Here is a 13,728-nt window from a genome sequence, read left to right on the forward strand (position 1 = left end):
TGAAGGATGATGGTCAGATGAGGCAAGGTGGGGAGCGGTGAGTTGGGAGACAGGTAGGTGGATGATAGATGGAAGCAGACAAAGTGTAAAAAGGTAGATATAGCCAGGTTTGGTTGGGGGGGGGGGGGGGGGTGGGGGAGGAAAAGAGAGGAGGGTGAAGGTGGAGACAGCTAGGAGAGTTATAGGCAGGAACCTTATAAGTAAGGTAAGTGGTCATGGGAAGAGGTAGGATTTAGGGAAGAGGTGGAATCATCTGGGAGAGGGGATCCAGTGGGTGAAATGAGTGGGTAGTGGGTGGATGGAACCGGGGAGGGAAGAGGACCAGAGGTGGATCAGGAGGGTGGGGGAGGAATCTGGAAGATTCATCTTTGGTCATTATCCCATCATTCTATGAAATGTGCAGAAGTAGATAGCAGGCAAGGTTAGGATTCTGCTCAGTCATAATGCCCATTATTCTCACAACAAACTCCACTAAACTTACAGGATGGGTACCATTTGGGAAAAAGTACTTGAGTTGTCAGACATAACCAAGGGTCAATACAATTTGGAAAGAACAGAAATAAATTTGGGAAGGACAAAATTAAGTGGTAAATGTTCATTGAAAAGATGAAATTTGAAAATCTTGTTTTCTTTTGGAAGTCAAATAAATATCAGATTTGAAATGGATTGTAAAATAATAGGAATCAGAAACAAAATCCCACACAACAATTCTTACCTCATAGCATTCACAATAATTTTTCAAACATCCTGACCTCTTGCAGTTACATCCTTTACTATGTCGTCTATCAGATTCGCCTTCTTTGCCTTTTCCTATCTTCGGCTTAAATGCTTCTGGATTTCTGTCAAGACATGCCTGGAGAGGAAAGAGAAGATTTAAGGCATTTAGATACTAAAACTTTATTTATACTGCACAGGAGCAGGCCTTTCCAGCCCAAGGAGCCTGCACCACCCAATTACAACCACGTTAACCTACTAACCCTACATCTTTGGAACGTGGGAGGAGACCTGAGCACCCAGAGGAAACCCATGCAGTCACGGGGAGAATGTACAAACTCCTTACAGACAGCGGCAGGAATTGAACCCCGATTTTGACACTGTAATAGCGTTATGCTAACCGCTATGCTACCATGCCACCCCAAATAAAATGTCAAATGACTATGAAGCGCTGCAGCATCTTTTCCTTCTACTATGCATTACAATCAAAACTATTATACATTAGCAGTAGGAAAATAATGCAAGAATCCTCCTTTCATGAATTGCTATCACAGGAAAGCATTCAGATGTAAAAATCAGAATTAACCCAAGAGCTCAGAGACAAAATGATTTTAAGATAGGTAGTTTTCTACAATTGTTCATGCCAATGATTGGCTTAAATAAAAGATGGAGAAAGAAAATATTTCAGAAGGCAGGAAACCATAAATCAATAGGGTGCTGCCACATCTGGTAAGACTGGCGGTTATACTCCAAAATAAAAATGCTGGAAACACTCAGGACGGCAGCATCCATCGACAGAGAAACAAAGTTCATGTTTTAGGTCAAAGATCCTTCATCATTCTGTTAATCCTGTTGCTCTTTCCACAGATGCTGCTTGACCTAACGACTTCCAGCAGTTTTGGTTTTTATTTCATATTTTTTCAGCAGGTTTGCAGTTTTCAGTTATTGTCCATTCCTGGTTGTCTATATAGCCAAGTTGCTTGTTTGATAACTTCAGAAGGAATGATGGGTCAATTCATGTCTTTGAGAGATTGAAGTCACAAATGTCAGACCTCCCAAAGGACAGTGAACAAATTATGTTTTAAGACAATTCAACAGGAGGGATGGGAAAAGTGAATAGAGGGAGAAGAAAGGAGACCCAGACTGCAGATGCTGGAATCCAGAGCAACAAAATCTTCTGGTGAAACTCAGCAGTTGAGCAGCATCTGTGGGGGTAATGGTATTGTCAACGTTTCGACCTGAAACCACGCATCAGTACCAAGTGTGGAGAGCGAATATAGTCAGTACAAAGAGGAGAGGGGTAGTAGTGAGATGGGGGCCAGTAGGTGATTGGTAGACCAAGGAGGTTTGAAGGATGATGGGCAGATGGAGCCAGGTAGGGGAGGGGGAGGGGAAGAGTTGGGAGACAGAAGCAATTTGATGATAGGTGGTGCAGACAAAAAGAAACAGGCAGGTGAAGCCAGGTTGGGAGGGAGGGTGGGGGTGAGGGATGCTGGAAGTGGAGATAGCTGGGAGGGTGGTAAGTGCTGGAATCTGATAAGCAAGGAGGTGATGATGGGAACCATTAGGGGAGAGGTGAAGAGCAGATCGAACCAGATGGGAGAGAGGGGCAGGGGATCCAGTGAATAAAACGCATGAGTAGATGGAACCAGGAGAAAGAAGACAATGATGAGAGGACTGCAGGTGGATCGGGGGGTGGGGGGGTGGGGGGTGGTGGTGGTTGGGAAGAGGAGGAAAAAAAAAGCAAAAACAAAAATACAGGAGGCAAGAGTTACCTGATACTGGAAAATTCAATGTTCATACCATTGGGTTGTAGGCTACTCTGGTGGAGTATGAGGTGTTGTTCCTCTAGTTTGCATTGGGCCTCACCCTGGCAGTGGAAAAGGCCAAGGACAGGTCAGTGTGGTAATGGGAATTGAAACGTCATGCAACCAAGAGCTCAGGATGGCCATTGCAGACAGAGTGCAGGTACTCTTCAAATTTGTCACCTGGTCTGCACTTGGTCGCACTGATGTAGAGCTGGCCACATCGGGAGCACCCAATGCAGTAAAGGGAAAAGAAACCTAGGTGAAAGGTGGTAAGAATATCCAAGGGTGTGGTTTACCTGAAATTGGAAAATTTAATGTTCATACCATTGGGTTGTAAGCTACCCAAGCAGAATATGAAACAATATTCATCCGATTTGCATTTGGTCTCTCCGTAGCAATGGAGAAGGCTGCAGACAGACAGATTGGTGTGCGAGTGGGAAGGGGTATTAAAATAACATACAACTGGAAGCTTGAGATGGCCATCGCAGATAGAGCACATGTGCTGCATGAAACTGTCAACAGCTTCCTTTTCATTGATTTTTTAAAATTTAATATTTAAATTTTTGAAAGATACTGAAATCATACAGTCATGGTTCTATGGTGAGAAGCAAATTTTGTCTGAACTATCAATCCAGGCCTTCAGATTATAAAAATAAATTATTGCACAACACCATTAATCCTTAAGAAGTTACTAAGACCATGTGAATATCACAAATCACAGTTTAAGAAAAATTACAAAGTTTTGACAAAGGTTGCTATATAATCAAGTTGTGCCTAATAAAAAGGTCCAAGGTCCAAAATCCTGCTGTCTAAATACCAGACATTGTTGGAGGTTCATCCAGCTGCTAATTCTCTAGCTTTGTTGCTCCATTTACAGTAGTATGTTCATCTAATTCCCACGATTGGAGTCAACCTGAGCCAGCTCGAAATGCCTGATGTTACTTTGGAAGTGAATAACAAGAAGAATATTTGCTAGGTGCATAACTTTTCCAACTTTTTTTTAAACTTAATCTAAAATCCAGCAAAATTGCATTCCCAAGAGTGCCAGACCTGCAGAGGATTCTGAATTCAAGCAACAAACACGAGGGAACAATCTCTAAAAAGGTAGGTAGACAAAAATGTTCCACAAATAGCCAAATAAACTTGCAGTTTATGTATAGAAAAATAGTAAATTCTTCTCATGGATTAAAGAGCCACTTGTAAATGACATCGTAACATATTACAACAGATAGTAGGTTTGAGTTCTCTTATATTTCATCTCACAGGACAGTGACGTAAGCCTTCAAAATCCAGTGGTAAGAACTGGAAGACAATCAACAGAGATACATTATTCTTAAGCAGCTTCAGGCACTTTGTTGATAAATATCCAAAGTTCAGTGGTGAGAATTCCAGAAGGTTAGAATGACTTAACAGCCAGGAAAATAAAATAATCACAGTAGCACATTTATCCTTTTTCACTCCTCTGCTGTGTATTTCACAATTAAAACTGGATTTTCTGAAGTAACTGGTATTTTGCCAAGGGACAAATTCAAGGGTTCTGTGCACACCACACAGCCAATTTTCATGAGCTCTTTTGGAAAAGTATAAGCAACCCAAATCCACATGTAATCTGTTATGTACATGTGCATCTTTGCCTGGGTTCCTCAGTGTTATTGAGGGAGGTGGCAGGAAGGCAACAAAATATAATAATGGTTGTAATACATTCTAAAATTGGTGATGTTGGGTCAGGTGAGCATGGTGAAAATAGGTTAATGATGAAAAGGATCCTTGGCAGGTTCCCTAGAGTGCCCTGAAAATGTAACACAAATTGCACCCTTGCGTTAGAGGTACAGAAAGGAATCTCACTCACCTTTATTGCTTTTAGCCGCTCAGCTTCATGATCCAGATTGTTAAAACAGTTGGTACAATTGCAACTATTGCAAAATTCTCCATTTGCAAAGCAATCACAGTATCTAAATGAATAAATGTTTATTGATTGAAGATGATTTACATCAAATAGAAGAAATTCACATAAATAAACACAAATGACAATTACACCCTCAGATTGTCCACCATTCCTGGATAACGCAAAAATTCTTACTTGTATTTTATAGTGATACTACAATATAGGTAAAGCAGAGATACAACAAAGGGAATTGTCACCCATTCCAAACTGGTCTAGGAGAAAAAGGCATAGTGCAGTTGCCTGTATGGAGTGTAACTGATCAGCTTAATTCCCAGCCAGCAGATCAGCTCAAGTCATGAATTTCACCATTTGCACTTGCTTCTTACCCATGGATCAGCTGGGGGAGGGGATCAACAAAGGAAGACACTAACAGAACTCCATATGTGGGAGGAGTTATACCTAGCTGTCATATACAAGAACACAAGAAAATAAGAGCAGGAGTAGATGACCAGGCCCTTCAAGCCTGTCCTGCCATTCAGTGCAATCATAGCTGATCCATGCTGGCCTCAACTTCTCTTGTGCCAGTTTCCCCATAGCCCTCAATTCCTCAATCTTTCAAGTATTTACCTATCTCCACCTTGAATACTTCTAATGATCTAGCTTCCAACACCCTTTGAACAGACAATTTAAGAGATTCACTACTCAGAGAGGAAATTTCTATACACCTCAGATTTTAAATAACAGGCCCTTCATCTTGTATCTATGTCCCCTTGTTTGAGATTCTCCCACTACTGAAAACATCTTAACATCTACCCTATCGAGCCCCTTACGATCTTGTGTGCTTGAATAAGGTCATCCCTCATTCTTCTACACTCCAAGAAATATAGCCTCTCTTGACTGGACAACCCTCTCGTCCCAGGAATAGTACTACATTAGTACTATTAGTCCCTCCATTCAATACAAGAAGAACGTAAAGTAATCAAATAAAACAAAACTAAATTACAACAATTAGGTTAGCATCATCAAATGTTCTGTAACAAAATGCAACATAATAGAAGAGGCGCCGCAATTCAGTCCCTTGCACTTGCTCTGCTGTTCAGCAAGACCATTGCTGATCCCCATCTCAGCATGAATCTCTCACCATTTTAAAAAATGGTCTGTAGGACTGTGGCACTGGGAACAATCCAGAGATTACCATCTTTTGAGGCTATACATTTTAATTTCCGCTCCAGGCCCTGAAAACCTGACTGCGTGAGCTACAATCCTTCCCTTCATAGTTCATTGTAGTGCTAAAATTAAAATCAGCTCTAGATAATTTCTTTTTCTTGTGGAATAACCTGCATCCTCTATCCTGCCATCAGGAAGGAATCATAAAATGCAGGTCATAAGTTATACAGAATTCCCTTTAACTACTGGTTTCCTACGCTTCATTGTTCCTTCCTGAATCATCCTTAGTCTAGTTGTCCCATGTTCTGGGCTGCACTTCAGGTGTTATAGCCCCTATCTAATGCTGAGTACTGGTTTAAGAATGGCACTGCTATGAAGATTCCTGCCCTTTCAGATAACCATTTACTATCCCAAAATTTGTGGCTGTGTTCACATCCTGGAACATACAGTCCAGGAAACCCTCAGTCTCTCTTATGCTCAATGTCGACTCCAGTTGTCTCTTAAGCTTAGAAACCCCTGACTTTAAGCTCAGTGGCCTGGAAGATACTGCTTATACACGTCAGCCTCCTGAACTCACAAACCATCTCAAAATATCCAAATGGCACAGGAACTGCAGGCAACAGAACTCAGTTCCCCATCTATACAAAGTGTGGTCTCAACAGAATCCTCTGTAATATGCAGCAAGACTTCCTTATTCAAACCTCTGATACTGGAGCCTAACCCAATATTTGCTGTCCAAAGTGCATGCAGATACAGCAAGCAATCATCACTAATAAATAGCAACACTTACTGGTCTCACATGTCACAATACCCCATATAACACTCACTCTACCACTTTTTGACCAATCCTTTCATGTCCTACCTACAGCTCATTTTTAAACCTAGCTTTGTATTGTCAAACTAGGATAAATTATCTTTTACCCTTGCTTATAACATATTGATCTAGATTACTGAGGCCCAAGCAACAACCTTTGTGGCACTCCACCAGTTACACTTTTATTTTCCTTCCCTTACCAATCCTTAAATTCCTGCTGATACATTATTCTAATGACATTAGGTCAAACATATGTAACATCATTGTGTAACATCTTATCAAATGCATTCTTGAACATTCTTCTCTCCTTGCCTACTTTGTCAACAACAATTAAAAAACCTCTAAAGGATTCAAACATTTTTTCTTATAAAATTGTGTTTATTAAATCCAATGAGAGTGATTTTTCACAAGTCCTACTTCTTTGCTCAACTCATTTTTGCACATTAACAAGAAGAGCCTCTCTCCTGATCTGGAAAGGGAGTAAAACCAGGGGTCCCAGAAGCATCCCAGAGCAAATTCTGCTCTACAATACATCTTGCAGTAGTTTAAGGTGGGATGAGGGAAGGAAGAGAACCATAGAACAGTACAGCACAATACAGGTCCTTCGCCCACAATGTTGTGCCGACCTTTAAACCTCGCCTAAGACTATCTAACCCCTTCCTCCCACATATCCCTCTACTTTAAATTCCTCCATATGCTTATCTAACAACCTTTTGAATGTGACCAATGTACCTGCCTCCACCACCACCCCAGGCATCGCATTCCATGCCCCAACCACTCTCTGGGTAAAAAAACCTTCCTCTGATATCTCCCTTGAACTTCTCCCCCGTTACTTTAAAGCCATGCCCTCTTGTATTGAGCATTGGTGCCCTGGGAAAGAGGTGCTGACTGTCTACTCTATCTATTCCTCTTAACATTTTGTATACCTCTATCATGTCTCCCCTCATCCTCCTTCTCTCCAAAGAGTAAAGCCCTAGCTCCCTTAGTCTCTCTTCATAATCCATACTCTCCAAACCAGGCAGCATCCTGGTAAATCTCCTCTCCAGCCTTTCCAACGCTTCCACATCCTTCCTATAATGAGGCAACCAGAACTGGACAGTACTCCAAGTGTGGTCTAACCAGAGTTTTGTAGAGTTGCATCAATACCTCGCGGCTTGATCCCATGGCTTATGAATGCCAACATCCCATAAGCTTTATTAACTACCCTATCCACCTGTGAGGCAACTTTCAGTGATCAGTGGATATGAACCCCCAGATCCCTCTGCTCCTCCACACTACCCAGAATCCTGCTATTAACTTTGTACTCCGCCTTGTAGTTTGTCCTTTCTAAGTGTACCACCTCACACTTCTCTGGATTGAACTCCATCTGCCACTTCTCAGACCAGCTCTGCATCCTATCAATGTCCCTCTATAATCTTCAACAATGTTCCACACTATCCACAACACCACCAACCTTTGTGTCGTCTGCAAACTTGCCAACCCACCCTTCTATCCTCTCATCCAAGTCCTTAATAAAAATCACGAAAAGTAGAGGTCCCAGAACCGATCCTTGTGGGACACCACTAGTCACAGCCCTCCAATCTGAATGCACTCCCTGCACCACAACCCTCTGCTTTCTACAGGCAAGCCAATTTTTAATCCACACGGCCAAGCCTCCCTGGATCCCATGCCCTCTGACCTTCTGAAGAAGCCTACCATGTGGAACCTTGTCAAATGCCTTACTAAAATCCACGTAGACCACATCTACTGCACTACGCTTATCAATCTGCCTGGTCACCTCCTCAAAGAATCCTATCAGGCTTGTGAGACATGATCTGCCCTTCACAAAGCCATGCTGGCTGTCCCTAATCAGACCACGATTCTCTAAATGCTCATAGATCCTATCTCTAAGAATCCTTTCCAACAGCTTGCTCACCACAGACGTAAGGCTCACTGGCCTATAATTCCCTGGACTATCCCTACTACCTTTTTTGAATAAGGGGACAACATTTGCCACCTTCCAATCCTCCAGTACCATTCCCGTGGCCAACGAGGACTCAAAGATCCTAGCCAACGGTTCAGCAATCTCCTCCCTCACCTCACAGAGCAGCCTGGGGAATATTCCATCAGGCCCCGGGGACTGTCCTAATATTTTCTAACAGCTCCAACACATCCTCTCTCTCGATATCTACATGCTCTAGAACATCATCAAGGCCCCTCTCCTTGGTGAATACTGAAGAGAAGTATTCATTGAGAACCTCACCCACTTCCACAGCTTCCAGGCACATCTTCCCACCTTTATCTCTAATCAGTCCTACCTTTACTCTCGTTATCCTTCTGCTCTTCACATAAGTGAAAAAAGCCTTGGGATTTTCCCTAAACCTACTCGCCAAGGCCTTTTCATGTCCCCTTCTTGCTCTCCTCAGCCCCTTCTTAAGTTCCTTCCTTGCTACCTTATATTTCTCATGAGCCCTATCTGATCCTTGCTGCCTACACCTTATGTATGCTGCCTTCTTCCTCCTAACTAGTTGTTCCACCTCTCTTGTCACCCATGGTTCCTTCACCCTGCCATTCTTTCTCTGCCTTTGGAAAAGGTTGGAGATTGGGGATTTTGGTACTCTGGTTTCAGTCAACATTCAAAAAAGAGGCAATCTATGTTTGGCATGAAGTCCGAAAACTTCTCACTTACAGTTTGAGGCACTGAGACTTGGTACAATTACAAGGTTTCCTAGGCCGTGATCCTGATTCTGACGTGGTTGATCTGCATAAAAGGGAGAGCGGGAAAGAGAAAGTAAGAAAGTGGAAAGAGAAAACCAATACCAGCTAATGAATAATTCCATGCTGCTTAATGTTGAAATTACAGATAATAAAGCAGAATTAATTCAACATGCACAGAATTTATTGGTCAGGAGATATTCTTCGTTTAGCCCAAAAAGTTTATATTTTGTTCAATCTGTTCCTTTAACTTTATTTTTTTTCCCAAAAAATTTCTATTTGAAAACATTAGTGTGGAATTGCTTCCACAATCACTGAGGTCATACTACCAATTAAAGCAATGTCTCAACAAATGATCAGCTCAATCAAGTTGATATTTTCAAAATGGCAGTAAAAATCCCATGAATTATAATTGGAAAAGTGATTTAATTTTGTGAGCCACCAGACAGATGACCTGATTTCAGCCCAGAGTAGCAGAGGCACTGTATCCACAAATGCAGCTCAGTCAATAAAATCAGGAGGACAAATATCAATAAATTAAACATTCTCTCTATCAACCCATTTGCAGGATTACATTTATGTTTTACATCAATATCCTGCTAGAGGAAAGAATGAATGTCCAGATAGCAATGAATTTCACTTGGTCTGAAAAAAAACCTAAGTTCAGTGGATAATATCAGTTAATACAAACATATAATCACTACCCATCACTTGAGTAGTTTGCTGTACAGAAAGTTACTGATATGGGTTAAGAAAAAGGATTTTGATCATGGAAGACAGTAGAGAATGTTTTCACATATGGGCAAAAGCAAAATTAGTAGCCTTTGATCGAAGGTAGTCACTAAGAAATTAAACAGGAAATTCAAGAGAAAGTGCTTTTGCTTATGGAGTGGTTGGAATAAACAATAGAGATGGATTTAAGGGAGTCACATAGAGAATGGAACAGAAGGCAGAATTATATGAAACAGTTTGGGAGGAAGCTCAAGTTCAGCAATAAAGCTCTACTGATGCTGACTGGTGGAACAAAATGCCTGTTACTCTGGCCATTTATGCTTTTTATATAGTTCTATGTAACCCTGCGAATTAATACAATGACTTACCCATTGATTGGCAGTTTCGCTTGAGTCTGGATGTTGGATGTTCCAGAAAATCCATTGTTACTTGATATTGAAACATAGGAGGTCTGTTGTAACTAATGAAAAGAGAAACTAAATTACTTGTTGCATATCTTGACAGTTTTCCTGCCCATTTCCTATTACCAGGTATAATCTACAACAGTTTTCTTTAAACCATGAATACATCACTAGAATATAACAGTTCCTTTTGAGAACACATTAAGAAATGAAATTCTTTCAATTTTTCTTCACTTCTCAATTAAAAGTTTAATTTCATTGGACCTTGTTGCACCATCTGTCCTTCATAGAAAGGTTCCTGCAGGAGAAGCAATTCAATTGCATATGTCAAAAGTAAATATTTTTTTGTAAACAGATTTGCATTTGAATCAGCAGGGGTGGGAACAGGAGGGAGTGAGCAAGCGCGGTCGCGGTCATATGTGGGGTACTGGGAGGTAGCCAGTGAGTGAGCGAACGAAAGTGAGAGAAAGAGACAGGTAAGGGAAGGGCAAGGGACAGGGAGAGGTGGTGACTAGAGGCAGTGGTGGCGAGTAGTGCCTAGTCTAGATTTTGTGCCGAGGTCTCTAATTAAGCCGGAATTGGGAGATGAGGGTGCCGCTACTGAATGACTGGTCAGCAACATTATATAATCGAAGAATACACTACAGGATCGTTAGTAAGTAGTTCAAGCAATGGTAATCTATTGGTTAGCATTTTCCAAAGCAGTTATCATTCTATAATTATAAGAGTGATAATATCTCTTCAAATGAGACATGCAATTTTTATAGAAGTGTTTAGAATTTGTGGGTACAATCCCTTCACCAAAACTGTTCTGAAAGAGCATTTTACCTACAACAATTAAAATTTCTAGTATTTGCCATTACCATTTGCTCCATTTGATCATATACAAAACACTACAAGTGGCTGACGTGCTGATTGGGAAGAAACTGTCCATTCATTAAAACGTAATAATTTTCTCTGCATGGAAGCCACTGCACAATGAGCTCACATTGCTTTCAAAGCAAGGAAATGTACTAAGAAGAACCAAAAGACATTGTTCTATTCATCAAGATGAATGAAAATAAATCAGGGAATAGGGATAATTTTACTCTACATAAAACCAAAGAACACTGGTCCAGAATATTCTTGGCTAGAAATGGAAGGAAGGCTGCGTGGTTCACCAAGACCTCCACTTAAGATTTTTAAAACCAGGCATTGCCCTCAGCATATCCCAGTAGAATGTATGATACATTGGAATTCAGTGCTAGAACAGGTCTTAAATAACATTACAATATCTCCTGGGTGTTTAAGATAAAAGTTGAATTGTTACATTCATCATCTTAAAATAACTCTGGTTTATTATGCCCTTACAAATGGACTGTTTTACTTGCCTGTGTAACGTACTGAGCTGGGACTACTGCATATCCCATGCTGCCAGCTCCAGGGGCTGGTGCCAAAACAGTGCCTGGTGGGAGGTTTGTTAAATTGGGTTGGATCTGTGGTAATGCGGTTGCAGGCATAATGAGTCTCTGTTGGGGCTGGCTGGTGGTAACCATTTGTGTAGTGCCGGCAATTGGTTTGGGAACTACCTGAAGCCAGAAATACAAAACAACTGTTTAAATACTTGAATGCAATTAATAACAAACAAATTTAGGAAGACAGGTAAATTACGTAGACATAAATCAAATGAAATTTAATGCTACAAACCAAATCATTTTAGGTCAGAAAAATGAGAGATGATATGAAAGGGATACAGGAAAAGAAGCCAAAAGAACACAAGTTGAAGATCGCAGGAAGACTGTCCAAGGCATTCAGGATCCTGGGCTTAACAAAATGAAGCAAAAGGTACAGAGGAAAGAAATGGTAAACTTTTATTAGACTTTGCTGGGAAACAGTGGACAACTCTGGCCACCATTTTTCCATAAGGATGACAAAATCTCAGAGTTCAGACTAGATTTACTAGAATAGTAATTGAAATTTTTTTTAAAACTGCAGCTGCTGGAAATCTGACACAAAAATAGATGCTCAAAGCATCCAGCAGCAGGTCATGCAGCATCTGTGCAGAGAGGAACACTTGATATTGCAGAGCAAGGATCCTCCATCTGAACTGGAAAAGAGAGAATACAAGTGTGATGCAAGTTGCAGGGAGGGAAGGATTGTTTGTGATGGGGTACAAGCTAAAACAGTAAAAGGTAACAATTACTTCAACAGGTTAAAGACAAAAGGAGAGAAAAAAAAAATTAAAATAAAACAAAAGTACACCCACATCTGTGGAGTGAAAAATAGTGGGGTGGTCTTTTGTACATCAAAAACTGGCAGTTTACCTTTGTTCAAATGGTTGGTATGAAAGATTCTTTACATGGAAAGGCTAGATAAAATGTAGATGTCCTTCCCAGCATAAAGATTTTGTCATCCTTATGGAAAAATGGTGGCCAGAGTTGTCCACTGTTTCCCAGCCATCTGATTTGGTAACTGCGGGCTCGCTCTTAACTTTTAAGAGTAAATTGGATAGATACATGGATGAGAGAGGTCTGGAGGGGTATGGGCTGGGGGCAGGTAAATGGAACTAGCCAAATAATGTTTCGGCACAGACTAGAAGAGCCGAATGGCCTGTTTTCTGTGCTGTAGTTTTTCTATGGTTTCTAAAGGAAATTAGATATTGTTCAAAACTATTTATCCCATCAAAACTGTTGATAAGGAGAAAGGCAGAATGCTGGAAGAACTCAATAGCTCAAGTAACATCTATGAAGGTAAAACGTACAATCAACACTGAGATGAGACCCTGCATCAGGGCCGAGAGGAAGAGGAAAAATTGCCAGTATAGCAGCATGGCAGGAGGGGAATAGAGCCTAGTATGTGACAAGTGGAACCAGATAGGGAGGGAATAATGAGCAGATGGAACCAGCTGGGTGGGGTGAGACAAATTTGTCTCACCCCACCTTTCCCTAACTGGTTCCATCTGTCCATCATCCCCTCCCATCTCGTTCTACCTATCACATACCAGACTCTATCCCACCCCACCTGCTGCTACATACTGGCAATCCTTCTTCTTCCCAGTCTTGATGCAGGGTCTTGACCTCAAATGTTGACTTGTACCTCGTCTTCACAGATGCTGCTTGACCCACTGAAAACACGGATCCCAGCGTTCTGTTTTTATTCCAGATTCCAGTATCTGCAGTGTCTTTTGTCATTTTGTTAATAAAGAGAAACTATTTCCAACAGAAGGGATGTTAACTTGAATAGAGATAACCAACAAAAGAACAAGAGAAAGATTATGCAGTGATATAATAATTCATTTTAAATACTTAAATGTTAAGAGATTTAGATAAGTACTTGAAGGAACAAATAAAGTCCAGGGTTATGGACAGAAAGAAAATTAGAGCTAATTTGAAAGCTCTGTCAATGAGTAGACATGATGGACCTAAAACACAGGTGGATGAAGTTTACATGGTCCCCATCAGGAGCATTGTGGTTGGAGACCAAAATAATCAGGACGTGAAAGCTACTTGGTGAAAAGTAGTTCCAGGGATACAT

The 13,728-nt window shown here is 41.0% G+C and overlaps 1 protein-coding gene across 5 annotated transcripts in view; it reads right to left on the reverse strand.

The window, feature by feature from the left end:
* The window catches only part of lin54 (lin-54 DREAM MuvB core complex component), a 78,173-nt gene that overhangs the window by 13,275 nt on the left and 51,170 nt on the right, over window positions 1-13,728 (reverse strand). For all 5 annotated transcript variants that reach the window (XR_007955829.1, XM_052009572.1, XM_052009591.1 and 2 more), the window contains exons 8-12: window positions 11,586-11,783; window positions 10,183-10,274; window positions 9,057-9,128; window positions 4,372-4,474; window positions 716-853 (exon numbers count right to left, since the gene is read on the reverse strand). Coding sequence is in view for 4 of the 5 variants with exons in the window: in XM_052009572.1 (XP_051865532.1) it covers window positions 716-853; window positions 4,372-4,474; window positions 9,057-9,128; window positions 10,183-10,274; window positions 11,586-11,783 (603 nt within the window). In the remaining variant the exon portion in view is untranslated. The remainder of the gene's footprint in view (window positions 1-715; window positions 854-4,371; window positions 4,475-9,056; window positions 9,129-10,182; window positions 10,275-11,585; window positions 11,784-13,728) is intronic.

Source organism: Pristis pectinata, chromosome 2 (genome assembly GCF_009764475.1).
Source record: "Pristis pectinata isolate sPriPec2 chromosome 2, sPriPec2.1.pri, whole genome shotgun sequence".
Taxonomy (NCBI): Eukaryota; Metazoa; Chordata; class Chondrichthyes; order Rhinopristiformes; family Pristidae; genus Pristis; species Pristis pectinata.